Consider the following 26,696-nt stretch of genomic DNA (forward strand, 5'->3'; position numbering starts at 1 on the left):
ATCCTTGGAACCTTAAACCTCATCCCTGGGAACTCAGAAGCTCAATCCCTGGGAGAAAGTAGCTCATCCCCTGGGAACTCAGAGCCCATCCCTGGGAACTCATGACGCTTCACCCCTGGAACTCAGAACTCATACCTTGGACTTAAAACCTCATCCCTGAGGACTCAGAGCTCATCCCTGGAGAAGAGCTCATCCCTGGGACCCAAGCCCATCCCTGGGAACTCAGAAGCCCATTCCCTGGGAACTCGACGAAGCTCACTCTGGAACTCCAGAACTCCATCCTGGGAACTCTAAACCTCATCCCTGGGACTCAAGAGCCCACCCTGGGAACTCAGCAGCTCACCTGTGGGAACCTCTAAACCTCATACCCTGGGAACTCAGAGCTCATCCCTGGGAACTCAGAGCTCATCCCTGGGAACTCAGAACTCATCCTTGGAACCTTAAACCTCATCCCTGAGAACTCAGAGCCCATCCCTGGAAACACAAGAGCTCATCCCTGGGAACTCAGAGCTCACCCTTGGAACCTTAAACCTCATCCCTGGGTACTCAGAGCCCACCCCTGGGAACTCAGAGCTCATCCTTGGAACCTTAAACCTCATCCCTGGGAACTCAGAGCTCATCCCTGGGAACTCAGAGCCCATCCCTGGGTACTCAAAACCCACCCCTGGAAACTCAGAGCCCATCCTTGGAACCTTAAACCTCATCCCTGGGAACTCAGAGCTCATCCCTGGGAACTCAGAGCTCACCCCTGGAAACTCAGAACTCATCCCTGGGAACTCAGAGCCCATCCCTGGGTACTCAGAGCCCACCCCTGGAAACTCAGAGCCCATCCTTGGAACCTTAAACCTCATCCCTGGGTACTCAGAGCCCACCCCTGGGAACTCAGAGCTCATCCTTGGAACCTTAAACCTCATCCCTGGGAACTCAGAGCTCATCCCTGGGAACTCAGAGCTCATCCCTGGGTACTCAGAGCCCACCCCTGGAAACTCAGAGCCCATCCTTGGAACCTTAAACCTCATCCCTGGACCTCCAAGCCCACCCCAGGACCTTCAAATAAACTCCAACCCCCAGCCACCAGCAGGGCCACCACCCACTGATGTTGCTCCAAGCCCCACTTCACCTGAGCTTTCCCATTCCCAGGGATGGAGCAGCCACCACACTCTCCAGGCTGGTGTCTCCTCAACCATTTCTCCCTTCAATCCAGCCCCAATTTCCCCATTTTTAGCTTTAAAATCATTCCCGTGGCCACAGGGGCCTTCATCACCCAAACCACCCCAATTCTGGACTCACTGAATTTACTCTCGTAGTTGTAATCAGAGCCTCCACCTCCGGGGGAGTTGTAGGAGTTGGAGTAGGAGGAGTAGTTGCCTTGGCCATGGTTGTAGCCCTTCTGCTTGCCCTGGGGGGGGCCGTAGTTGCCGTACTGGTTCTGGTTGTAGGATTGCTGCTGTTGGCCCTGGTGGGACTGGTAGCCCGAGCCATAGGAGGGCTTCTGTTGGCCCCCGTGCTGCTGCTTCTTCCCCCCATGTTTGGGGGGCACTGGGGAGTTGTAGTTATCACCCCCACCCCCTTGGTAGTAGGAGCCGTAACCGGAGCCGCCGCCCCCGCCGCCCCCCGAGTTGGAGTGGCCACCGTTGCTGTAGAACTGGCCTAAAAGGAAGAGAAGAATGTCAGCATTCCATCTGGGAACCCTTTTGGGTTTGGGAACCCAAACTTCATCCAACCGAAGAGATTTGACCCCAAAAATGAAGGTCTGGGAGGGGTTTGGGCTCCCAGGTTGAAGGAAACGACCCCAGGAGGCCACAAGGTGGAAACCTCGTTGGGTGGAGATCATGGAATCATAGGAAGAGTTGGGTTGGGACTTCTGAAGATTCCCCAGTCCAGAGGGACATCCCCCAGATCCAGAGGGACATCCCCCAGATCCAGAGGGACATCCCCTGCTCAATCCAGATGGCCATCACCAGATCCAGATGGACACCAACCCATAGTCCAACCACCCAACGTCAACGCCCGCCCGGCTTCTTCCCTCCTTTCCATCCTCAGGGTTGAGCAGCAGGATCCATCCCGGGTTCTGGAATGTCACCATGACAAGAATTGACCCTCCACGACTTCCAACCCCATGGAGGTTGCCCAAGAGGCACCAAGGAGGTTGGCTCTGGCTCCATCCATTGGGACCAAGGTGGTGAGCGAGCAGCAGTGATCCCAAGGGCAGAAAGATGCAAATTCTGTCCTTTTTACCTCAAAATTCAGGCACTAAAACCTCTGGAAGAGGCCTGAGGGTCTGGACAGGGCAGCACTGAGCACAGGAGAAGGTTTCATTTTAATTTGTCAAGAGTTTTCATTTTTAATCTATTTATCACAAGTTTTACCCAGCTCCAGTTGAGCTCTTTCGGACTCGGGGCTGCTCTGGGTGTTACTTGGCAGGAAGAGCCTCAGCTCTACACTTTTTATCCCCAAAATCCTCATTTCAAGGCCTAAAAACCACTAAAAATCACCCTAAACCCCCTCACTGCTGACCAAGAGAGGGAGGACAAAAACAGCACTGGAAAAGAGGAGAACTGAGTTAAAAAGGAGACAGAAACTGCAGTCTGGTGGCCTTGGCTTCCAGAGTTCCAGGACTGGGGGAGTTGGGAAGAGCTGCAGCTCCTCAAGGCACTTCCTTTTTCTGTCTTTCTTTCTTTTTTTTTTTTTTTTTTTTGGCCTTTTTTCATACTTTTTGTAGTTTTGGGTCATTTCAGCCATTCTTGTCCAAGTCTTGCACGCAGCTTTTGGGTTCCTCTTCCACAGAAGCTCAGGTGGCTCCATCACTGATTCCTCTCCAGCTGTGGTGGCAGCAGAACGTTTTTCTGCTGGAATTCCCATTTTTTGCCAATATTTCACAGGAATTTTCAAGTTTTAACTCTGCTTGATTCCTTTTTTTCTCACTTCTCCCAAAGCTCAGAACCATCCAAGCACACGAGGAGTTGACCACAACATGTTGCTTAAAAAAGGGTGGGGAAGTTTCCCCCCTCCTTCAGGAGAGGATTTAGGGATAAAAAAAAAACCCTGATCTCACCAAAAAATAATAATAATAATAAAAAAAATCACTATTATTAAGTCTCTTCTTGGGTTGTTTTAAGCCTGGTGCTTCATAGCTGGGAGGTTTCTTGGTGTTTTGGTCATGAAGGAGTTGATGTGAACCTCCCAAAGGAGCCCAAGCCCTCCACAAATCCAGGGAAGTTTGGGAAAAAGAGCAAAGGACCAAAGACTTGGGAGTTTAGGGACATTTTCCACCATTTCTGATCCTGGGGTGATTTCATTTTTGGTATTTTTCAGGAAATAATGATGTTTGGGGTCTGTTTTGTTGTTTTTCTTGGCCCAATAAATCTCATTTCCACCTTCAGCAATAAATCCACATGGGTTTTTCTTCTTTCCCCCCCAAATTTCAACCACATTCCCCAACTCCCTCCCAAGACCTGGGTATTTATTGGAGCAGGAACAATCAGAAACCCCCCTGGAACCACCAGCCAGGAGGAAAAGTGATTAAAACCTGACAAATTACATTGGGTCAGAAAGTTTTAAGCCCAAAAAAAGATTCCAGGGACGTCAGAAAAGTCTTCCCAGGATCAAGGAGTCAAACCAAGGGCTGGGATTGATTAAAAAGCTGGGATTTTGTACCAAAAAATGGCTGTAAATTAAGGCAAAGGTAGATTAAAACACTGCAGGGTTCTGAGAAATAAGGAATGCTTCCCACAACAAAAGAAAAAAAAAAAAAAAAACCAGAGGTTTTGGCTTCATGCTGAACAGAGCTTGGGGATTTGTGCAAAAAAAAAGTGGAGGAAATCACCAAAAATCACCAAAAAAACCTTCTGGGATCATCGTGTACATCAAGAGAATGGAGTTCAAAGGCAAAGGAGGATAAAAAGTGTCTCAAGTTCTGCAGGCTGAGAGAGTTTCAGCGGTGAAAAGCCACGGGTGGGACACAGCACGGCCACTTTGGGGGTTGGAGTTGGAGAGAATTGGAGTAAAAAGTTGCTTTTTTGGGGTGTTTTTTGGGTTTGGTTTTGGGTGTGCAATTTTTTTTTTTATTATTTTTTAAGATGATCTAGGAAGCCCCAAAATCATGAAAGCCGTAGGAGTCTGTGAAAAAGTCACCTACAAAAGGGGGAGACAGAGCAGAGAGAAAAAAATTAGAGGGTTTTGGTTTTTTTGTGGCAGGTGGCCCCAAAAAAAGTGCCAACATTTGAAGTCAACGTTTTAGATTTCTCTGCTCCTGGCACCCCCCAGTTGAAGGCTTCTCCTCACCACCAGTTTGGGTTGGAAAAATCCCATTAAAAAAAGCGTGGCTTCCCGTGGTTTAAAAGCAGAGAAATTTAAAATCTTCCTATTTGAGAGGAAACGTGAAGGCATCTGAGGTCAACAGCTTTAAATCTTTTTCTAGTTTGGTTTTTAACACCCACACGGCTCCTTTTTTTTTTTTTCCTCATCCCAAGAAGGCAAAAAAAAGAAAAAAAAAAAAAAAACAAGACAAGCCCCCATCACCAGGGACTCCCACAGGGTTCCAATTTGAAAACTGGAATCCAATTGGATTTTCCAATTTAAAATTGAAAGAAAAAGAGTCAAAAGTAAAACCAAATCCACTTACTGTAGCCGGCTGTCGCCGAGTTCCCTCCGTAACCGTAGCTCCCATACCCACCACCTGCAGCAAGGAGGGGAAAAATGGGGAAAGTGAAGGGAAATGGGGAGTGTAAAGTGGCTCCCCCAGAAGAAGAGGGTTCCTGAGGGGTGTTGGGGTGGCTGGCACCTCACCTGCGTTCATGTAGCCCCCGTGGTTGCCACCGAATCCCCCCCGGCCTCGGCCCCGGCCCCGCATGTTGCCGCCTCGGCCCCGGCCGCGCATGTTGGGGGGAGGAGGGACCTCGTTGTGCATGGGCCCCCCCATCCCAAAGCCTGGGTTGTGCTGCTGCAGGGCAACAAACAAAGAAAACCAAAATAAGGGCTTGTTTTTTTTTTCCTCTGTTCCTTAAAAATGAGCCTTGGGGAGATTTAGAAGGTATCAGGGAGCTCCCGAAGGAAGAAAGTTGCCAAAAAAGGGAATTTCCCTAAAAACTGAGGCTGCTTTCTACAAAACTTGAAGTTATTTCACTGATTAATTCTCTGGGATTCCAGAGGAATCTGCTTCTACACCCAGCAACCATCACCCCGTGGCTACCATCACCCCGTGGCTACCATCACCCCGTGGCTACCATCACCCCGTGGCTACCATCACCTCCTGGCTACCATCACCTCCTGGCTACCGTCACCTCGTGGCTACCATCACCCCGTGGCTACCATCACCCCGTGGCTACCATCACCTCCTGGCTACCATCACCTCCTGGCTACCATCACCCCGTGGCTACCATCACCTCCTGGCTACCATCACCTCCTGGCTACCATCACCCCGTGGCTACCATCACCTCCTGGCTACCATCACCTCCTGGCTACCATCACCCCGTGGCTACCATCACCTCCTGGCTACCATCACGTCCTGGCTACCATCACCCCATGGCTACCATCACCTCCTGGCTACCATCACCTCCTGGCTACCATCACCCCGTGGCTACCATCACCTCCTGGCTACCATCACCTCCTGGCTACCATCACCTCCTGGCTACCATCACCCTGTGGCTACCATCACCCTGTGGCTACCATCACCTCCTGGCTACCATCACCTCCTGGCTACCGTCACCTCGTGGCTACCATCACCTCCTGGCTACCATCACCTCGTGGCTACCATCACCCCGTGGCTACCATCACCTCCTGGCTACCATCACCTCCTGGCTACCATCACCCCGTGGCTACCATCACCCTGTGGCTACCATCACCTCCTGGCTACCATCACCTTGTGGCTACCATCACCTCCTGGTACCATCACCCCGTGGCTACCATCACCTCCTGGCTACCATCACCATTCCTCTCACCATTTCCTCTTCCCAGAACTGGTTTAAAACCATGACCCAGGGGACTTGGCACTCGAGATCCCCAAAACAAGGTGGAATTGGGAGATTTTCTTACTTTGACTGGGAACTTGGGGCCTCCCCGGGTAGGCACGGGGGTTCTTTTCTTCTTGTTTTGCTCGATGGCAACGGGAGCATCAGGAAAAAGCTTCTCCAGGGCGGCCAGAGCAGCGTAGGCCTTGGCCACCTTCTTGTTGGAACCAGCTCCTTGGAACTTCTGTCCATCAACCTCCACCTGTGGAAAGGGATCAAACCATCAGCAGGGAGGAAAAGGGTTTTCTGGTGTCTGAAGACAACCCCACAAGCTGGGAGGATTGAAGGGGAGGCTGGAGGTGGCTTTGAGCAACTGAGTTGAGCAGAAACACCCCTGCCCATTGAGTTCTCCTCCTGACTCCCTTCCAACCCAAGCCCTTGGGGTGTTTGATGGTTTTGAGGTCTCCAGGGGCAGGGAGGAGGGGTGGGGGTGACCTCACCTCCATCACGAAGCGTTTGTCGTGGCTGCCACCTGTCTCTGAGATCAGTTCATACTTCAGCCCGCGCCGCTTCTCGTTCAGCTCCATCACGGGGTTCTTCCCATGTTTTGTCAGGATTGGTCCCTGTTGCTTCACGTTCTGGAAGCATGAAGAGCAAAATGAAAGTTCAAAAAAAAAAAAAAAAAAGCAAATAAAGGACCTGAAGTTGTTTCTGGAAGAGAGAATTTGGAAAGTAAGTTGGGAGAAACCCCTTGGGTGGTTTTGACCTCATCTCTTGTGTCATGAGAGTCGCTCAACAGCTGCAAGGTGCTTCTGATAGCCTCCCGTGACATCACCCTGAAGGGCATCACCCCAAAGGACATCCCCCCAAAGGACATCCACCCAAAGGACATCCCCCCAAAGGGCATCCCCCCATGACCTCACCTCTGGGGTCTGATCTGCAGGGGGAGAGGCAGCAGTGGGTGTGCTGACTGCTTCCACGACAGGCGGGGGGGAGGCGACCACGGGTTTCTGCTCCGTCTCCTCCGCGGACTCCTCTCCTTTCCCAGAGTCTTTCCCTTCCACCCCTGTGGGTAACCCCATGTCTTGCAACACCTGGAGAGGAGAAGATAACTGAGGAGACCTCCCAGACCCAATGCCCTGCTCATTTTGGGTGAAGTCCTCCAGAAAACCAGCCAAGAATCCCAGGACCAATCACCAGGCATTCCCCAAACCCCATGAGACACTTCCAAAACCTCAGAGATGTCTCTTCACGTTGACCCCAAGGGTCTGGGATGTCTTTCCCCACCTCTGGTTGATGCCACCCATCAACCTCCTTGCCTTTTTTTCCCCTGGGAGAGAGGTGGGATTCCCTCCAGCTGGAATTTCCACCCCAAGCTCTCACCTTGACAGCCACGTGGAGCTTGGCTGTCTTTTTGGAAGGCCCCGAGGCCTCGAAGGTGCTGCCATCAATCTCCACCGACATGGTGAAGATGGGAGCGTGCACAGGACCAGTCTGAGACACCAGTTTGTACTGGAGGCCAGGTTTTAACTGGTTTAGTTTCATCAGGGCGTTCATGGCCTGGGGAGGTTCCAGCTTTTCCTCTGAAGAAAGAAAAACACCCCAAGGTTGACAGATGTTCATCACCTCTTCCCAAGAAGCAACAAAACCAAGTTCTGAGCTCTGTTTTCTTCCTTTTTTTAAAAATTAGTATTGCTTGAGACTTGATAAATTTAAAAAGAAATAAAACTCATTTATTGGCAGCCCCCCCACCCAGCCACCAGAGTCTTTCCCCCCTCCCCAGCACCAACAGCACCCAGGTGGTCCCTGAACACCTACCTCTTGTTAGCTCAATACCTTTTTTCTGAATCTTCTTTTTCTTTTTGCTGGGAGATTTTTCTTCTCCATCTTCCTCCATGGGACGCTTCATGGGGGTGACAGCATACGTTGTACTGGGAGGAATCTGGACTGTAACACCAGGCACACACACACCAAAACAATTAACAACCTTTAATCGTTCTGTTTCTGGCAGCAAAAAGCTTTGGGAAGCTTTCTGGGGTGTTTTGGTTTGGGTTTTTTTTTTTATTACCTACCAGTATAATCAACAGGGTTCTCGTTCTTTGGTTTCTTGGGCATTTTGGAAGGGAGGGGATCCATCCCCAAGACTTTGTGGAGCTGACCAAAAGCAGCAAGTCTCAGAGCGTGCTAAAAAAGTGAAAGATGCGTTACCAGGGTGTGAAAATGGCTCCAACCAACCTCTGTTCCCTGCACACTTCCATCCAGGAACATTCTACCCACCCCTACACAAGAAAATCCTCAGGGGTTTAAATAGGACTCTCTGATTGATCCATTTTTTGGTTTGTTTTTTTGGAAGTTCAACCCAAAAATCAGGGGATCAAGTCGCTATTTAAATCCTGATTCTTTGCTTCTGGTTGGACCAAGCTATAAATTTCCTTCTTGGTGTGGGACCCAGTTTTGGATTTTGACTTGACCAGAGGTTAAACCAGTGAGCAGAGCCCTGGGGAAGGTGACTAAACTACAATTAACCAACACGGCCGTTCCGAGTCAGTCGAACTCGTTAAGTTTTTGTAACATCTGGAGTCAAAACTATACCTGAGCACTCTGTGTGATATCTTCCCTTTGTTGTCTGTCTAGATGCCCAATAGCATCAGTGGCTTCTTTTTCACAAGGATCATAAATACCAGAACCATCTGAAGGCAGGAAACAAGGAAGATATGCAGAGAATTATCCTGGTGTTTGCTAAAGAGACTGAACTAAGAATTCCCTGGGCAGCGACCACAGGACAAGGACTGACACCATCCACTGTCCAACACCCTGAGACTCCTCTGGGCTCAGCACCAGGGACACCTCACCGCTCGCCACCGCTCCGGGGAATCCTTGGGGACGTTTTGCCCTCTCTCTACAAAGGGGATTTTTAACCTGGTGGCTCCGTAGCTCTCAACGCACCCTCAGGAATAAAAACCCGGGTGGGTGGGTTTGGGGTAGGGGTTGTGGGAGGGAGGTGCTTTTCCCAAGTTGGGTGGTGGGAGAGGGCCAGGAACCTGCAGTAGGTGGGTGGGTGGGGGTCCCTGGAGAGGAGCTCACCTGGCATGACAATGCCTGAGGCCAAGCACTCCAGCACCCGCCGCAGAGCCTCCCCTGCACCCATCGGGCGGTTGGCGGTGCCGATGGATTTCTCACAGAGCAGCTCCAGGGGCTGGAAGAGAGGGGTGGGAAAAGGGGTGGGTTTTTTTGGGGGAAAAAGTGAAGGGAAAGGTTTTGGAAGAAAATAAGCGAAGGGTGGGAAGAGTTTTGGAGGGGGGGGAGAAAGTGAAGAAGAGGTTTTGGAGGAAAAAAAGCGAGGGAAGTTTTGGAGAGGAAAAAGTAAAGAGGTTTTGAGAGAAGAAAGTGAGGGGTGGGAGAGTTTGGGGGGGAAAAGTGAAGGAAGACGTTTTGAGAGAAAAAAGTGAGGGGTGGGAGAGTTTGGGGGGAAGTTAAGGAGGAGTTTTAGGGGGAAAAGTAAAGGAAGAGGTTTTGGGAGAAGAAAGTGAGGGGTGGGAAAGTTAAGGAGGAGTTTTAGGGGGAAAAAGTAAAGGAAGAGGTTTTGGGAGAAGAAAGTGAGGGGTGGGAGAGTTTGGGGGGGAAAAGTGAAGGAAGAGGTTTTGGGAGAAAAAGTGAGGGGTGGGAAAGTTAAGGAGGAGTTTTGGGGGAAAAAGTAAAGAGGTTTTGAGAGAAAAAAGTGAGGGGTGGGAGAGTTTGGGGGGGAAGTTAAGGAGGAGTTTTAGGGGGAAAAGTAAAGGAAGAGGTTTTGGGAGAAGAAAGTGAGGGGTGGGAGAGTTTGGGGGGGAAGTTAAGGAGGAGTTTTAGGGGGAAAAAGTTAAGGAAGAGGTTTTGGGAGAAGAAAGTGAGGGGTGGGAGAGTTTGGGGGGAAGTTAAGGAGGAGTTTTAGGGGGAAAAGTAAAGAAAGAGGTTTTGAAAGAAAAAAGTGAGGGGTGGGAAAGTTAAGGAGGAGTTTTGGGGGAAAAAGTAAAGAAGAGGTTTTGGGAGAAGAAAGTGAGGGGTGGGAAAGTTAAGGAGGAGTTTTAGGGGGGAAAAGTAAAGAAGAGGTTTTGGGAGAAGAAAGTGAGGGGTGGGAAAGTTAAGGAGGAGTTTTAGGGGGGAAAAGTAAAGAAGAGGTTTTGGGAGGAAAAAGTGAGGGGTGGGAGAGTTAAGGAGGAGTTTTGGGGGGGAAAAGTAAAGAAGAGGTTTTGGGAGAAGAAAGTGAGGGGTGGGAGAGTTTGGGGGGGAAGTTAAGGAGGAGTTTTGGGGGGAAAAGTAAAGGAAGAGGTTTTGGGAGGAAAAAGTGAGGGGTGGGAGAGTTAAGGAGGAGTTTTGGGGGGGAAAAGTAAAGAAGAGGTTTTGGGAGAAGAAAGTGAGGGGTGGGAGAGTTTGGGGGGGAAGTTAAGGAGGAGTTTTGGGGGGAAAAGTAAAGGAAGAGGTTTTGAAAGAAAAAAGTGAGGGGTGGGAGAGTTAAGGAGGAGTTTTAGGGGGGAAAAGTTAAGGAAGAGGTTTTGGGAGAAGAAAGTGAGGGGTGGGAGAGTTTGGGGGGAAGTTAAGGAGGAGTTTTGGGGGGAAAAGTAAAGGAAGAGGTTTTGGGAGAAGAAAGTGAGGGGTGGGAAAGTTAAGGAGGAGTTTTAGGGGGGAAAGTAAAGGAAGAGGTTTTGGGAGGAAAAAGTGAGGGGTGGGAGAGTTTGGGGGAAAGTTAAGGAGGAGTTTTAGGGGGAAAAGTTAAGGAAGAGGTTTTGGGAGGAAAAAGTGAGGGGTGGGAGAGTTAAGGAGGAGTTTTAGGGGGAAAAAGTAAAGGAAGAGGTTTTGAGAGAAAAAAGTGAGGGGTGGGAGAGTTTAGGGGGAAGTTAAGGAGGAGTTTTAGGGGGAAAAGTAAAGGAAGAGGTTTTGGGAGAAGAAAGTGAGGGGTGGGAAAGTTAAGGAGGAGTTTTAGGGGGGAAAAGTAAAGAAGAGGTTTTGGAAAAAAAAGTGAGGGGTGGGAGAGTTTGGGGGGAAGTTAAGGAGGAGTTTTAGGGGGGAAAGTAAAGGAAGAGGTTTTGGGAGGAAAAAGTGAGGGGTGGGAGAGTTAAGGAGGAGTTTTAGGGGGAAAAGTAAAGAGGTTTTGAGAGAAAAAAGTGAGGGGTGGGAGAGTTTGGGGGGAAGTTAAGGAGGAGTTTTAGGGGGAAAAGTAAAGGAAGAGGTTTTGGGAGAAGAAAGTGAGGGGTGGGAGAGTTAAGGAGGAGTTTTAGGGGGGAAAAGTAAAGGAAGAGGTTTTGGGAGAAGAAAGTGAGGGGTGGGAGAGTTTGGGGGGGAAGTGAAGGAGGAGTTTTAGGGGGAAAAGTAAAGGAAGAGGTTTTGGGAGAAGAAAGTGAGGGGTGGGAGAGTTAAGGAGGAGTTTTAGGGGGGAAAAGTAAAGAAGAGGTTTTGGGAGGAAAAAGTGAGGGGTGGGAAAGTTAAGGAGGAGTTTTGGGGGAAAAAGTAAAGAGGTTTTGAGAGAAAAAAGTGAGGGGTGGGAGAGTTTGGGGGGAAGTTAAGGAGGAGTTTTAGGGGGAAAAGTAAAGGAAGAGGTTTTGGGAGAAGAAAGTGAGGGGTGGGAGAGTTAAGGAGGAGTTTTAGGGGGGAAAAGTAAAGAAAGAGGTTTTGGGAGGAAAAAGTGAGGGGTGGGAGAGTTTGGGGGGGAAGTGAAGGAGGAGTTTTAGGGGGAAAAGTAAAGGAAGAGGTTTTGGAAGAAAAAAGTGAGGGGTGGGAAAGTTAAGGAGGAGTTTTAGGGGGAAAAAGGAAGAAGTTTTGGAAGAAAGCAAGGGGAGAGTTTTGGAGGGGAAAAAGTGAAGGGAAAGGTTTTGGGAGAAAAAAGTGAGAGGTGGGAGTTTGGGGGGAAAAGTTAAGATGGAGTTTTGGGGGAAAAAGTGAAGGAAGAGGTTTTGGAAGAAAAGTGTGAAGGGAGGGGAGAGTTTTGGGGAAAAAAGTGAGGGAAAAGATTTGGGGAAAAAAAGCAAGGTGAGGGAAGGGTTTTTGGGCAGAAAAGTGAGAGGTGGGAAGAATTTTGGAGGGAAAAAGCAAGGGAATGTTTTAGAAGAAAAGAGTGAGGGGTGGGAAGAGTTTTTGGGGAAAAAGTGAAGGAAGAGTTTTGGGGGGAAAATGTAAGAGAAGAGTTTTTTGTGGAAAAAGGTAAAAGGAGGGAAAAAACAGAGGGCAGGGAAAGGAGGTGTTGGCAGTGTGGTGAGAAGCTGCTTCAATTCACCAACTCTTTGTTGTTCTTCAAACAAATGGTTCCCATGGGGGAGGCTTCATGCACGTTTTTAGGGGTGGAACCTTTGCGTGTACAGATCTCTGATTTATGAGAGGGAAAACACCCAGACTGAAAGGGTGAAGTGGTATCAAAACTCCCCCCCTCCATAAAAAGAGAGAGAAAAAGGGAAAATTACCCATCCTCTCAGTGGGGCCCAGGTGGGAACTCGAGTGCAGAGATCCCGCAGCACCCGGATGACGATGACACACGACTTCAGCCCGTTGGCCCTGGCCTGGGAGAAGAACCAGAAGGGGAAAAAGAGTCCATAAAATAACAAAAAAAACCCACCCCCAAACTGTTGGTTTGAGCAGATTTTTTTGCAGCGCTACTTTGCCAAGGGTAAAGAAAACAAAAAGGAACAAAATCAGAAGGGTATTTTCGAGTTCTTTTGGAGTTACCAGTTTTACAAGACTGCTGTGTGCAAAGGCCACGTTACTCTTAACACAAAGCTGCAGCTACACATCTACACGTTAAGAAAAAAAATTGAGTTTGATTTAATTTGCCTCTTCAGCAGCTGCGCAGGGGACAGAGGCTCAGCTGGCACCTCCTGCTATCGTCCTTACAGATTTATATCAAAAAAAAAGAAAAAAAAAGCCCAATAAAAAACGTGAAGTTAGCCCCATTTTATTTTTTTTTAATGTTTTCTACTTAAAAAAAAAATTAAAAAAATAATAAAAAAAAAAAAAACCAAAACAACAACCAAAAAAATAAAGACAAATATATAAGAACAAAATGCAAACCTGGAACCACTTGGCGTGCCGCAGTGACGCCAAGGCAGCAAGGCATTTCTGCCTGTCCAGAACGTCCGGGGAGTCGGTGCCTGATTGCGTTTCTAGTCGTGGGTGGAATAAGAAGACAAGGCACGGTTTGACCAAGGGGCTTCTGGCAGGCAGGCAGCAAGGGGACGAGGCAGCTCCCAGGAGGGCAGGGGGGCTCCCCAGAAATCGTGCTCTGCACCCCACGAATCCTGCTCTGCACCCCGCGGGGGCAGGGGGAGCGTTCAAACTGGGAGGGGTGAGGAGGGGAAGGGCAACGAGAGAGGAATCCATCCCAGTGTGGTGGTGGTGGTGGTGGTGGAGGAAGAGGTTTGAGAGTTTTAATTCAGCCCCAACTCCAGGTTTTTGGGGTGGGGGGAGCTCTGCGAGGATCGGGGGAACCCCCTCAGCCCAGAAGGTTTGAGTGCCCCGGCCCCAACCCGTGCCAGAGAGCGTCCTGTTGGCCAAAGGTCCAGCGTCCCTAAAAGTGACAAACTAGAAGGCTTGGGGTAGATGAGGTCAGAGATCAAAACCAGAGACAGGCAAAAAAAAAAAATTTCTTTTTTTTTTTTTTTTTAAAAAAAAAAAAAGCACAAAAAAAGGAAAAAATAAAAGGAAAAAAAATAAAAGAAAAATAAAAAAAAGGTTTCCTGGTCTGTGCTGCAGCAAAACGGAAGCGACGGATTGAAAACCAATCCCAAGGAAAAAGAGAAGCTCCAAGGTTCTAGAAGATGAGGGTTTTAGATAAGGCTAGTGTGCTCAGGGAGAGACCCAACTCAAAGCCTCTGACACACGACCCAACAATGTCAAGCTCTGCAGATTCCCAGTGCCCAGGGAATGAATTTTGGGAAGCTAACTTTATCCAAAACTCTGCATCGCCGCCCGGGGTGGTGGAAGTGCCCCAAGAGGAGACCCCGAGCACCCCTCAGCTCTTGCTGCAACACACACCTGGAACGTCCCAACTCTCATGCAAAGTCACTTCCTGAGAAGCCCTCCAGATTTCTCTGGGTGGGTTGTTTGGTGTTGGGTTTGTTTGTTTGTTTGTTTGTTTGTTGAAATGTGTCTGCTCTCTACTGCCCTGTCCCTGGGCAGGGTACAACTTTAACACAAAGAGATGATGTCTCAGTGAACTAAGTGGAAAAAATAAAATAAAAAGGATAAATCAATGAAACCCTCAGAAAGGTGCTTCTCAGTAAATCAATAAAACCCTCAGAAAGGTGCTTCTCAGTAAATCAATAAAACCCTCAGAAAGGTGCTTCTCAGTAAATCAATAAAACCCTCAGAAAGGTGCTTCTCAGTTTCGTGCTTCTCAGTTTCGGTCCCTGTAAAGTGGATCTCACAGAATTGTTGGAATTTTTGTTTGAGAGAACTGTTGGAATTTACACAAAAGTCAAGGCTGCTGCTTGGGCTGGAAGTGAAGAGCTCCAGGCTCCCCTACCTCCAGACAACTGCTTCTCCAGCTCCTCCCTGACCACGGGGGATGTCAGGTGGATGGTGAGCGTCAGGGGTGGCTCCTTCGTGTTCTTGATGACGATGGCGGCGTCGCCCACCGATTGGATTATCTCATATTTATCCTCAGTGATTGCCTGCAAGAGAATTCCCAGGTTGGGGATGAGAAATTTCCTCCTTTACCACCCAAAAAACCAAAAAAAAAATTGGAATGAAAACTTCATCTAAAAAACGTGTTTAATAAATCCCTTTTCCAAGACAAAAAGCCACGAAAACAAACCCACCCAGTGCCTTGTGAACCTTTTAATATTTATTTCTCCAGAGTTTTTACTCACAGCCAGCTGGACTCCCAGGTTGTCAGCCACCTTCTCCAGGAGATCTGAGGTGGGTTTGTCCTTGCAGAGAAGAACCAGCTCCAGGTCCAAGTCCCCTTTGAGCAGGAGGCCTTTGGCCACCAGCCCCACACGCATCACCCCCCGCAGGGTGCGGGTCAGCTGCTCCGTGGCCTTCTGATCCCTGGGGAAAGGAGGAACCACCAGGTCAGGGGACAGTGGTGGCTTCAAAAGGAGGGACCTGACCACACCAATGCCTGAGAGTGGCCAAGGAACACAACACAAACCCCAGGGGAGGATTTCCTGCACCTCCACGGGACAACTCGCTTCAGTTGCAGGGTAATTAATTGCTGGTTAATTCCACAACCACCACCCAAGCAGCTTCTTCATCTCCAATGAGTGGATTTTAAAGATTTTTTTTCCTAGAAGCCATTTCACCCCAAGGCCCACTGAGGTTCCTCACCCTCCTTCCTTGTTCTCCTCCTCGGCCGCCGTCTCCATGGACTCTGTTTCGGGCTGCTCCCCACTGACTTTCTCCTGCTCATCAATCCAGTCAGAGACAGCTTTGAGGGCCCTCTCTGTGTGGGACACCATGTTCTGCACAGCCTCCAGCTCCTCCTGGGTGGGGTAGACAGCTGAGTGCTTGGCCATCACGTGGCGGTCGTCGTTGACAAAAATCCGCATGGGGCGCTGGGGAAGGAGCAGTGATCCTTGTTGTTATTATTATTAATTATTATTATTATTATCATTAAATCCCTCAGAATCAAAACCTGAGTCACCTGGTGAAGCTGGGACACCCCCATCCCTCCCAACCCCTGTCCTTCACTGACCATTTTTGCTGCTCTGTGTGGAGCAGAAAGGGTTGGGTTCAGATTCTGTCAGCAAGAAGGTGGCGGGGGGACCGAGCTCTTCTGGAATCTGAAAAGGAAACAAAAAAAAACCCAATAAAAATCAGTGGCTGTGGAGAAACGGGAGAAAAACCTGCAAGCAAGAACACAAATGAAGGCCACTCCTTCATATTCACCTCACCAAGAAGCCAACATCCCCCCAAAAAAGCCAGAGCTGCAACCCCAGAACGGATCTTCCCTGAAAATCAAGATATTTATTCTGGCTCCTTATTCCCAAAGTTTTTCCCATTAAACCTCTTTTTTTTCCCAGGCTCCTCTTGGGATTTCTGGCATTTCTTGGAAAAAAATTAACAGGCTCTGAGCTAATGAATTCCCTGGCGTGGAAGATCCACACTGATACAGGAGGCAGCAGCTTTCCTTCACGCTACTCAGAAGCCGCCAGTTGTAAAGATCTTTTTTCTGCTTTTTTCACCCCAAATTCATTCCTTGGCCTCATTCCCATCCCTGCTGTGCTTCGGGATCCATCCCAGATGGGTCTGGGAGCTGCATTCAGTCCCTTTCACTTCATCAGGAGAAAGTTTCAATTCACACCAGGAAATCTGGTTGGGTAGCCAAGCACTCACGACTCCTAAAATCCAAGGGATTAAACCCAAACCCACTGCCATCCAGAAGCCGTTTCCGAAGGGAATGAACCCATCCTGACACCTGAGGCAGAGAATTCCTTTTGTTCCAACTCCAGCAGGTTTTTTTCCTTCTGTTTTCACCACCAGCCTTGGAGCAGGGACCTCTTTTCTGTCCCCAGGGTGTGGAGATCAAGAATGGTGTTTTCTGGGTGGTTCTTGGAAGAATCAGCAGTTCTTCCACTGTTTTGGGAAAATATCTTCAATAAAATTCCATTTCCCGCCACAACCTGATTATTTATTTCTTTTTTTGGATCCAAAAACGTTGGTAGAAGGTGAAGGAACTTGAGGATGATGAGGATGAAGGCTGTGGTCACCTCTGCTTCACGTGAAGAGCCACCATCCATCCGAGACCCCCGGTGGCAGTGGCTTCCCAAACCACTGCTGCAGAAACTCAATCCTGCCTGGATTCCTCCCAAACTCACCACCAAATCCTGCTTCTCCAGGGATCCTTCCATCCTGAGGGAGCTGCCCAGGGAACCACATCCACCTCAACCTTCTTTTTGCCTTTTTTGCCACCAAAGTCTTCCCCCAAGTCACCCGGTCCCCAGGCTCACTGCTCCTCTGTGCCCACAGCTCACTTCAGGTGCCACAAAAATGGGTCCAAGAATGGGAATAATTATCCAACTCCAAATAATTTCCCCAAAGTTTGAGTCGTTTACCAATTTAACACCTTTTTAACTCAATAAAGACACAGGAAAAGCAAAAATCTGGACCCAGCTGTGCTTCTTCTTGCTCCATTTCTTTCTGTCCTGGAGGATTTTCCAGGATAAAACCAGGAGAACTCAAACCATCTCAGCACAAATGTGGAATTCCACGGCATGGAGACGTGTATGTGTGAGGGTGAGCATTAACCCCCCCACCCCCAAGGGGGGTTTTCCCCTCACCCACCTCCTCCCAGCACCCCAAAAAGCTGGGGGGGTGAGGGGGGTTTGCTTCTGGTGGGGCCCCCAAGAGGAGAGACACCCCCTCCCCTCCATGGGAGGGACCCCAAGGCTCTAGGGGAAGGGACCCAGACCTCCCCCCTCCCCAAATATAAGGGGGAACCTATAGCCCAGAATGGGGAAGGAGCCCCCCCCCCCCCCCAAGACAGCACAGCTCGTGGGGGACAACCCACGAATATGGGGGTGTGGGGGAAGGGATGCAGCCCCCCCCTTCCCCACGGCGTGGACACACAGCTATGGGGAGGACCCCACGTCCATGAGAGGGAAGGAACCCAAATATAAAACCTGTGGGAAGGGGGGGGGGGGGGGGTAAGGAGCCCAGAGCCCCCCTCAAATATAGGGGGCATGAGGGAGAAGGAGCCCAGAGTGTGTGTGTGCCCCAGATATACGGGGGAAACCTCAAGCATTGGGGGGGGAAGGGAAGGAGCCCAGACATCCCCCCACATCTCATCCCCCCAAATATGAGGGGGGGAACCCCGGATATTTGGGGGGGGGGGGGGAAGCATCCACCGTTCGCTGCCGCCATTTGCAAACGCGGCGAGAACAAAGCAGCGGGAAAACGGGGAGGGGAAAGAGGGGGGGGGGGGGGGAGAGAGCAGCAGGGACAGACACCCCCCACACACACACTCCCCCCTTTTATTTTTCCTCCCGCTCAATATAAAGGTTGGGGGGGGGTCCGGACTCTGTGTTGGGTTTGGTTTTGGGGGGGGGGGGGTGTTGGGGTAGTGTGTAGCCCCCTCCTCAGCCCCTCATCATTCCCTCACACCCCCCCCCCCTCCCCATCCTCCTCACTCACCCCCGGCCCCACAGCCGCCCGCCGCCATTTTGTCTCCAGCAGCACAATGGGGCCGGCGGGGAGGGAGGAGGGAAAAGGGGGCCGGGTCCTGGTGTCGTGTATGTGTGTGTGTGTGTCCCCCCCCTCTGCCTTGTCTATAACTCCACCACCGCTTTCCCCTCCCCTCAGCACCGCCCCCCCTCAAAAAAAAAAAAAAAAAAAATCACACAAAATAAACAAAAAAAAAAAAACCAAACCACACACACAGCCTCCCCCCCCCACATACCCCCCCACCTCCCCGTTCTTACCGGCGGAGGGGAGGGAAGGGGGGAAGCGGTGTGAGGGAGGGGGGAAAGGGGGGTGTGGGGGGGGGGAATCGCTGCTCCTCCCTCAGCGTCCGCGGGGCGCGATGGCGGCTGCGGGGAGCTTGGGAGGGGGGGGGGGGGGAAAGGGAAGGGGAGAGGGGGGATGGAGGAGATGAGGGGGGGGGGTAAGGAGTATTTTGGGGAGGGGATGGGACGGGGAAGGGGGGGTTAAAGGGGGGGGGTGATGGCTGCGGTCGCGATGGGGGTCGCGATGCGGCGCGAGACGCTGCAGCGCGCGGAGAACGGGGAGGGGAGGGGGGGGAAGGAGGGAGTGAGGGGGGGGGGGGGGCGGGGAGAGGCAGCCCCGAGGGGGAGGGGGCTGAGGGGGAAAGGAGAGTCACGTGCGCAGAGGCGGCAGCCAATGGGAGAGCGCGGCGGGAGGTGAGGTATAAGAAGGGGGCGGGGCCGCGCAAGCGCTCAGAGGGGGAGAGGGAAAGGGGGGGAAGATGGGGGAGGCTGAAGGGAGATGGGGGGAGATGGGGGGATGTAGAACCATGGAATCATGGAGTCAGAGAGAGAATGGGCTGGGTTGGAAGGGACCTCAGAGATCATCAACTCCAACCCTTGATCCACTCCCCCCGTGGTTCCCAGCCCATGGCACTCAGTGCCACATCCAGGCTCTTTGGAAAGATCTCCAGACATGGAGAATCCACTCCTTCCCTGGGCAGCCCATTCCAATGCCTGATCACCCTCTCCAGAAAGAAATTCTTTCTCATCTCCAACCTAAACCTCCCCTGGCACAACTTGAGACCCTTTGTGCCCTCTTGTCTTGCTGAGAGTTGCCTGGGAAAAGAGCCCAAACCCCCCCTGGCTCCAACCAGAATTCAGAGAGTTGTGGAGAGTGATGAGGTCTCCCCTGAGCCTCCTCTTCTCCAGCCCCAACACCCCCAGCTCCCTCAGCCTCTCTTCATAGGGTCTGTGCTCGAGTCCCTTCACCAGCCTGGTTGCCTCCTTTGGACCTGCTCCAGCACCTCAATCTCCTTCCTAAACTGAGGGGCCCAGAACTGGACACAGGACTCATCACAGAATCCTAGAACTGGCTGGGTTGGAAGGGACCTCAGAGCTCATCAGCTCCAACCCTTGATCCACTCCCCCCGTGGTTCCCAGCCCATGGCACTCAGTGCCACATCCAGGCTCTTTTTAGATATCTCCAGACACGGAGAATCCACTACTTCCCTGGGCAGCCCATTCCAATGCCTGATCACCCTCTCCAGAAAGAAATTCTAATATCTAACCTAAACCTCCCCTGGCACAACTTGAGACCCTTTGTGCCCTCTTGTCTTGCTGAGAGTTGCCTGGGAAAAGAGCCCAACCCCCCCCTGGCTCCAACCTCCTTTCAGGGAGTTGGAGAGAGTGATGAGGTCTCCCCTGAGCCTCCTCTTCTCCAACCTCAACACCCCCAGCTCCCTCAGCCCTTCCTCACAGCAATTCTGCTGGATCCCTTCACAGCCTCCTTGCTCTTCTCTGGACCTGCTCCAGCACCTCAAGCTCCTTCCTGAGGGGCTGAGGGGCCCAGAACTGGACACAGGACTCAAGCTGTGGCCTCCCCAGAGCTGAGCACAGGGGCAGAATCCCTTCCCTGGACCTGCTGGCCACGCTGTTCCTGAGCCAGCCCAGGATGCCATTGGCCTTCTTGGCCACCTGGGCACACTGCTGGCTCATGTTCACCTTCCTGGCAACCCAAACCTCAAGGTCCCTTTCTGCCACTCTGTGCCCAGCCTGGAGCTCCCCATAGCATCCTAGAACTGGCTGGGTTGGAAGGGACCTCAGAGATCATCGAGTCCAACCCTTGATCCACTCCCCCCGTGGTTCCCAGCCCATGGCACTCAGTGCCACATCCAGGCTCTTTGGAAAGATCTCCAGACACGGAGAATCCACTACTTCCCTGGGCAGCCCATTCCAATGTCTGATCACCCTCTCCAGAAAGAAATTCCCTCTAATCTCCAACCCAAACCTCCCCTGGCACAACTTGAGACCCTGCACTCTTGTCTTGCTGAGAGTTGCCTGGGAGAAGAGCCCAATGAAGGATATGGTGGGAGATGAGGGGATATAGGGGGGGTCTGTGGGAGCTTGGGGGTTCTGGGGGGCACAGGAGATGAAAGGTCTGAGGATTGAGGGGAGAGGGGGCAGAGAGGATGGGGGGGATCTGAGGTGATTGGGGGGGGATCTGAGGTGATTTGGGGGGCAGAGGGGATATGGGGGGATCTGAGGTGATTGGGGGGGATCTGAGGTGATTGGGGGGGCAGAGGGGATATGGGGGGGATCTGAGGTGATTGGGGGGGCAGAGGGGATAGGGGGGGATCTGGGGTGATTGGGGGGGCAGAGGGGATATGGGGGGGGATCTGGGGTGATTGGGGGGGCAGAGGGGATATGGGGGGATCTGAGGTGATTGGGGGGGGGGATCTGAGGTGATTGGGGGGGCAGAGGGGATATGGGGGGGATCTGAGGTGATTGGGGGGGGATCTGAGGTGATTTGGGGGGCAGAGGGGATATGGGGGGATCTGAGGTGATTGGGGGGGGCAGAGGGGATATGGGGGGGACAAGAGGAAGCCAAACAAAGCCCCAAAACTACTGAAAAGTGGAAGCGGAGCCATGAGGGGGGGGTTGAGGTGGGCCCTGATTTTGGGGTGAAAAGCAGCTGGATTGGTCACCCTCTCTGCTTCCAGGAGCAGAGCCAGAGGGAGCCCCGAGCAACCCCCCCAGCCTCGCCCCTCCCCGTGACGTCAGAGCCCCGTGACGTCAGAGCCCCGTGACGTCAGAAGCTCCAAACAGGCACTTTTCTTTTTTATTTGTGGTTGCCCCGTCACACGCGTCCGAGGTGCCTCGCAGGAGGAGTTAATGCCTCAGAAATACATTAAAAAAATAAAATAAAAGAAGAAAGAAAGAAAGAAACAAAAACATTCTGGGAAGGACTGATTTTTTCCCCCAAAAAAAAACCCTTTAAAAGTCCCTTTATTTATTCCCTGGCACGTTTCCCTCTCTGCTCTCCCCACCTCCTCCCTGGCCTCAGGAATCCCCAGTCCTGCTCTTCCAAGATTGAATTGAGGGGAGGCAGCAGAGCCAGCTCTGCCACCCCCACCACAAAAAAAAAAAAAAACAACCCAAAAAACCTTCATTTTTGCTAAATTTATCCCTTATTTCAATATTTCTATTTCCAGCCCTACGTTATTTACACAAAACTCAGCTGTTTATACAAGGAGCTCCTGAGGTTCCTCTGCTTCCACACCCAAAACATTTGGTATCAGCCCCAAGTCAGGGCTAAATTCAACAATTCTGAAGAGGAAATAAACCAAAGCACCCCCAAAACCCACCCCAGGAAAAGAGAGGAGTAAAAATGAAGACAATTTAGGACCAGGCTGCAGAAAATCTTTACTGGGAGGTGTGAGTAGAGCTGGAAACTGATAAAATGCCCTTAATTATTCCCTTATTAACTCACATTTATCTATCCCAAACTGAAAGGGTTTTCTTCTTGGCTTTAATTCTTCTTTCATCCTTTTAGCTTTTGCTTTCTAGTTTTCCCTTTTCTTTTTTTTCCTTTTTCTTTTCCCTTTTTTGCCTTTCCCTTCATGTTTTTTTTATTTTACTCTCCCCCCTCTCAAGCATTCAGCTACATCTGCTACAAAAACCCTAAAAACAAGCAAAAAAAAAGATTCTCTAGAGAAATGCTGGTGTTCTATTCCAGCAAAACGTGGCCTAAAAATCCTGGAAAAGCTCAAAACCAACCAAAAAAAAAAATCCCAAAAACCCCAAACCACCCCACGTGCAGAAGTGAAAACAACCATTGAAAGCAAAAACATAGAAAACCCTCTAAAATATTTCACAATTCAGGTAGAAAACATTTTGTACAAAAAGGGATCTAAAGCTTACTAAGAAATTGGTAAAAAAAGAAGTCAAATTTCTCCTCTGCCACAAATTAACCATTTGGAATCAATTTTTTTTTCACGATTTTTAAGGCTGGAGGGGTTGGGGAAGGGGCACTGGGACCCCCTAGCTCTGGGGGCTCTTCAATCCTCCCAGAACTTCAGTGCAATTTCTTTTTTTTTTTCTTCACCAAATTCAACCCAAACCCAAAAGCCTGAGTGGTGGTGGGGACTTTACCCAGGCGAGCTTGAATTCTGTTCAGTTTTGGGTTTAATTTTCCTGCTTGTGGGTCTGGGAGATTTCAACCCTTTGGGTTTCACCAAACTCTTTGTGTTTTTTTCTTCCCACCAGGAGCTGCCCCAAGGCTGAACCTTCCCCAGCTTCTGAAGGACACAAGGTGACCTCCTGCTTCTGGTTAAAATCCCCTGACCTAAACCTAAAAAAAAAAACCCCAAAATAATATATTTATACACACACACACGTTCCCTAAGGGTGGGGGCTTTGTTTGCTGCTTAAACCTAAAACAGAGGTTGCTTTTGGGGAGGAAACTGCCAATCCTAGGAGTGTCCAGCTGTCTGTCCACCCCTGGATCCCTCCAACCCCTTTCCCTCCACCCTAAGGACATTAATTAGTGTTTTTCTAAATGAATCAATTAAATCAATGAGCACAACCCCCCCCCAGTGCTGCCCAGCAAGGGGGAAGGTGACTCCAGCACCTCCCAGCGTAGGAGCCAAGAGTTGTCATTTGGATTGGTTTGCTCATTCTGCTTCCTTCTCAAACCCAAGTCCAGGAGCTCAGCTCAACCCCCCACAGCACCAAGGAAACAACTTAAAAATCCCTAAAAACCCAATTAAAAAGATTTGGGGTGGGGGGTGGGTGTGTGTGTGGGGGGGGTGGGTGTCATTTGGTGACGTTTTTCCCCGCTGCTTTTAATCGGAGCTGGCGGGATCCAGCCAGAACCTCCCCACCTGAGTGCTGGAATTGGCTGAGGTCCAAGGGTTGGTTCCTCGTGGATTTCTTCTTCGTTAAGGCAACAACATCATTAAGGCAACCCCAAGGATTGAAGGTTCCCAATTAACCCATTCCTCTCATCAGCCCAAGCCCCGTGGCGGCGGGAGGAGGGGGGGAAAGGAGACAGCGGGTTCCTGAGGGAGGTTCCCAAGGATGATGATGATGATGATGATGATGATGATGATGGGGAGGAATCCAGCAGGCAAGGAGCAGAAGAGACATGGAGCAGGAGGAGGGGAAGCTTCAGGCATTGGGGTGGCTTTTGTTGGTCTTCTTCAGGAGCTTTTTCAGGTCGGGTGACATAAAATAGGGCTTCTCGGCAGAGCCGTCGTTGCGCTCCAGGTCTTCCACTGTGAAGAGAAACCCCCCCCAAGACCCCACATTGTGTGTGTGTGGGGCAGACACAGAGGTTGGGATGGGCAGAGCTGCAGGGGAGGCAGTGGAGAAGTGAAATCTTTTTGCCAGAAATTAAGAAGTCTTTTGGGGGGCTATTTTTCCCCTCTGCCATTTGTCGAGGGAGCGCCAAGCTCCAGAAATTTCCTCTTTAAAAGAAGAAATTCTTTTTCTTTTTTTTTTTTCTGAAAAAAATAAACCTCTTCTGCACGCTGGAGGAAATCTCCTCAGAGGTTCCTCTACAGAGCCACTCAGAAAACCCAAAGAGGTGGATTTGGGGGATGATTTCATTGGAAAGGCTGCAACGTGGCCACACTGGTGGCAGCCAAACCATCAACTCCTCCACCTCATCCTCTGATCAGAGGTCCCAGGAGGAGCCACCACCTCCCTGCAGCCACTAAACCTCTGCCCAGCCAGCAAGCAAAACCATTTCCCACCATTTTCAGGCTGCCAGTAAAAGCCTTTGGCCTTTTAACACCACACAGCTGACTTCTCAGCTTCCCTAAAGGCCAAGAAATGGAATCTTTGGCTGCGGAAAAGCTCTGGTTTGCCACGAAGACGCTGCTGATGGGAGACTGAAAAGCAAAGAAGATCTCCCACCTGGCCAAGAAAGCTTTCAGAGTGCACCAGCCCTGTTTTGCATAGAAAGAGTGAAAGAGGAAAGAGGCTCCAGGGGTAGAACGAAGAGGAGCACGTCCAGAGTCCCATTTTCTAGCTGGGACCCATCCCACAAACCACCATCCTGCACCACTGAGCCAAAAAGTCTCCTCCTCAACACTAAAGACCAGGATTTCAACACAGAGAAGTGTCCAGATGGTTCCCAGATGGTTCCTGGAGCCAAAGGGTGCTCCCAAGACCCCCAAATTAACTCAAAAGTTTCTTCTCTCATTAGAAATATTTGTTCTGGGGTGAGAAGGTTGGTTTGATACTGAGGAACTGACCCAACCTCTACCCTCAAGGCTTTGAAGGGGAAAATATCTGCCATGGGAGAAGGCTGCTTGGGTTTGGGGGGGCTGAGAGCACCCCACAGCCCCCCAGGGCCTTCTCCTAGCCTTGGCTATCGGTGGCTTTGGAAGGTTCTAGGTTGCCCTTCAGCAGGATCTGACTCAGCTCAGGGGACATGTAGTAAGGCCTCTCAGGAGATCCATCGTTCCTCTCCAGATCTTCACCTTTCCATAAATCCCCGGAGGAAGGAGCGGCCGTGGCGAGAGGTGGGGGAAAGCAAAACAGAAAAAAAAAACAGGAGCAGAAGTGGGGAGAGGTGAAGAGGCAGAGAACATGGAGACACCAGAGAGAAAAGAGGGGAGAATGGGAGGAAAAGAGAAGAGGGGGAAAACAAAAAAAAAAAAAAAAAAGGAAAATTGAAGTTAGTTGCAGTGAAGCTTCACCAAGACCAAAGCACCAGAAGAGACCAAGAGAGAGAAGGACCAAGAGAGAGCCCAGGACAGGCTGTGGGTTCCCAGTGCTGGCAGGCAAGGGGCGAGCAGAAGCTGGGAAGAAGTTGGCAATGGGAATCGGGAGCAAAAAGCCAAATCTGGAGAATTCTGGGGTTTCAGCCCCAAAGGGAGGGAGGTTTTGCTCCCAGGAACTCCTGCCTGGTGGGAGGGGGATACTCACAGAAGCAGAGGAAGAGGGTGTCCACGCACATCCCGTAGACGCTGAAGAACCCGTGGGCAATGAGGTAGGAGCCCACGATCACCGTCTGGAAGAGAAAGTGTGTGGTGACAACACCCACCCAGAGCCCCCCATCCCACCACCCAGAGCTGGAATCCCCCCTGGGAACCAAACCAAACCCAAAAACAAAAGAGGAAGAGGGTGGGATTGTTGGGACAAAAGGCCTCGGGATGACGGAAGCAGCGGAGGAAGGGTGAGACAAAGGGCTGAGCTCAACGAAGATGCCACCAACAAAGAAGGTCCTTCAGCAGCAGGCAGAGGAGGTGGCGTGGGAAGGCAGCTGTGTCACCCGAGCTGCTGAATTCCTCGAATTCCAACCCCCCCCCAAAAAAAAAAACAAACCCCAAGAAGGAGGAGGCAGCTTACCAAAATGGGGACCCAGTAGTAGTTGAGGGGCGGCGCGGAGTCTTCCACCAGTTTGATCCGATGGGTGAAGAAAAAGAAGGCGAGGATTCCTGGAGAAAGGGATGGAAAAATGTGGATGGATTTCCCGTGCCAGGAAGGGTAAAACAGGAAGGAAATGGGTGGATTCAGGGAGGTTTTGGGGAAAGTGGAACCAGCCAGGAAAGCCCAAGAGGAACTTCCAGTCCCCAGCACTCACCGACGCTTCCCACGATGAGGAGTTTACCCAGGAAGAAGAGGAAATCTGTGACTTTATCTAGAACAGCCACCCTGGAAACCAGAGCACCACCTCAGTTCCCCACCCCAACTGTCCAGAAAGCCCCAAAATGGGGCTGTGGGGCTTAGAAATTGGGGAATGGGGTGAACAGAGCAGAAGGATCCCACCAGGGTCTCACCTGATGATGTTTCTCATCAGCAGGAAGAAGGCGTTGCGGGCAGAGGTGCAGAAGTTGGTGCCATAAATGGCAATCTAGGGGTGGGGGGTGAGGAAATGGGGCAGAAAGGAGAGAAATGGAGAACTGAATTCAACAAGAGTCCACCAAAAAAACCCAAATAAACAAAAAAACCCCAAAACCTACCATAAAACTACCAAAATTTCGCCCCAATTCACCCAAGAATTTGCCCCCCCCAAAAAAAATCACCCAAGAATTCACCACCCCAAACAAAGAACCCCACCAAAATCTCACCCAAATTTCCCTCCAAAAAGAAATCACCAAACATTCATAGAATCACAGAATCCTTGGGGTTGGAAGGGACCTCCAAAGATCATCTAGTCCAACCCCCCATGCCAGAGCAGGGCCACCTAGAGCACTTCGTAGAGGAACATGTCCAGGCGGGTTTTGAATGTCTCCAGTGAAGGAGACTCCACAACCCCCCTGGGCAGCCTGTTCCAGGGCTCTGTCACCCTTACAGGATATTCAACTTGAACCTCCTGTGCTCCAATTTACACCCATTACCCTTGTCCTAT

At 50.7% G+C, this 26,696-nt stretch overlaps 2 protein-coding genes and 1 pseudogene across 4 annotated transcripts; all 3 read right to left on the reverse strand.

The window, feature by feature from the left end:
• Nucleotides 1-1,195: 1,195 nt before the first annotated feature.
• Nucleotides 1,196-2,001, reverse strand: LOC115600407 (annotated as a pseudogene).
• Nucleotides 2,002-2,417: 416 nt separating this feature from the next.
• ILF3 (interleukin enhancer binding factor 3) lies at nt 2,418-18,455 on the reverse strand. 2 transcript variants are annotated; one of them, XM_030468926.1, is made up of 18 exons: nt 18,332-18,455; nt 15,607-15,694; nt 15,240-15,466; nt 14,780-14,960; nt 14,434-14,581; nt 12,981-13,072; nt 12,377-12,472; nt 9,033-9,144; nt 8,541-8,638; nt 8,021-8,132; nt 7,785-7,895; nt 7,332-7,531; nt 6,872-7,042; nt 6,449-6,586; nt 6,034-6,210; nt 4,789-4,942; nt 4,625-4,678; nt 2,418-4,134 (listed from the first exon to the last, which is right to left on the reverse strand). In XM_030468926.1, exons 2-18 carry the CDS (start codon nt 15,607-15,609, stop codon nt 4,085-4,087), a joined length of 2,124 nt encoding a protein of 707 aa, XP_030324786.1. In that variant the 5' UTR covers nt 15,610-15,694; nt 18,332-18,455; the 3' UTR covers nt 2,418-4,084. The 2 variants fall into 2 exon arrangements, with proteins under 2 accessions (XP_030324786.1, XP_030324785.1); XM_030468925.1 differs by having other exon boundaries at nt 7,767-7,895.
• Nucleotides 18,456-21,739: 3,284 nt separating this feature from the next.
• Nucleotides 21,740-26,213, reverse strand: LOC103527974 (choline transporter-like protein 2). Of its 2 annotated transcripts, none has more exons than XM_030468928.1 (5): nt 26,125-26,213; nt 25,929-25,999; nt 25,694-25,782; nt 25,271-25,355; nt 21,740-23,610 (listed from the first exon to the last, which is right to left on the reverse strand). In XM_030468928.1, exons 1-5 carry the CDS (start codon nt 26,139-26,141, stop codon nt 23,504-23,506), a joined length of 369 nt encoding a protein of 122 aa, XP_030324788.1. In that variant the 5' UTR covers nt 26,142-26,213; the 3' UTR covers nt 21,740-23,503. The 2 variants fall into 2 exon arrangements, with proteins under 2 accessions (XP_030324788.1, XP_030324787.1); XM_030468927.1 differs by lacking the exon at nt 21,740-23,610 and adding an exon at nt 23,844-24,822.
• Between the last annotated feature and the right edge of the window lie 483 nt (nt 26,214-26,696).

Source organism: Calypte anna, unplaced genomic scaffold (assembly GCF_003957555.1).
Source record: "Calypte anna isolate BGI_N300 unplaced genomic scaffold, bCalAnn1_v1.p scaffold_98_arrow_ctg1, whole genome shotgun sequence".
In the NCBI taxonomy this organism is placed as follows: Eukaryota; Metazoa; Chordata; class Aves; order Apodiformes; family Trochilidae; genus Calypte; species Calypte anna.

Coding starts and splice junctions, on each gene's coding strand:
- LOC103527974 (XM_030468927.1), bottom strand. Junction 25,783..25,928: donor CCTCATCGTGGGAAGCGTCG/GTGAGTGCTGGG, acceptor CCCTTTCTCCAG/GAATCCTCGCCTTCTTTTTC. Junction 24,823..25,270: donor CACCCTCTTCCTCTGCTTCT/GTGAGTATCCCC, acceptor ATTTATGGAAAG/GTGAAGATCTGGAGAGGAAC.
- ILF3 (XM_030468925.1), bottom strand. Junction 7,532..7,766: donor AGGTATTGAGCTAACAAGAG/GTAGGTGTTCAG, acceptor TTCTTTCTTCAG/AGGAAAAGCTGGAACCTCCC. Junction 6,211..6,448: donor ACAAACGCTTCGTGATGGAG/GTGAGGTCACCC, acceptor CCCTTTCCACAG/GTGGAGGTTGATGGACAGAA.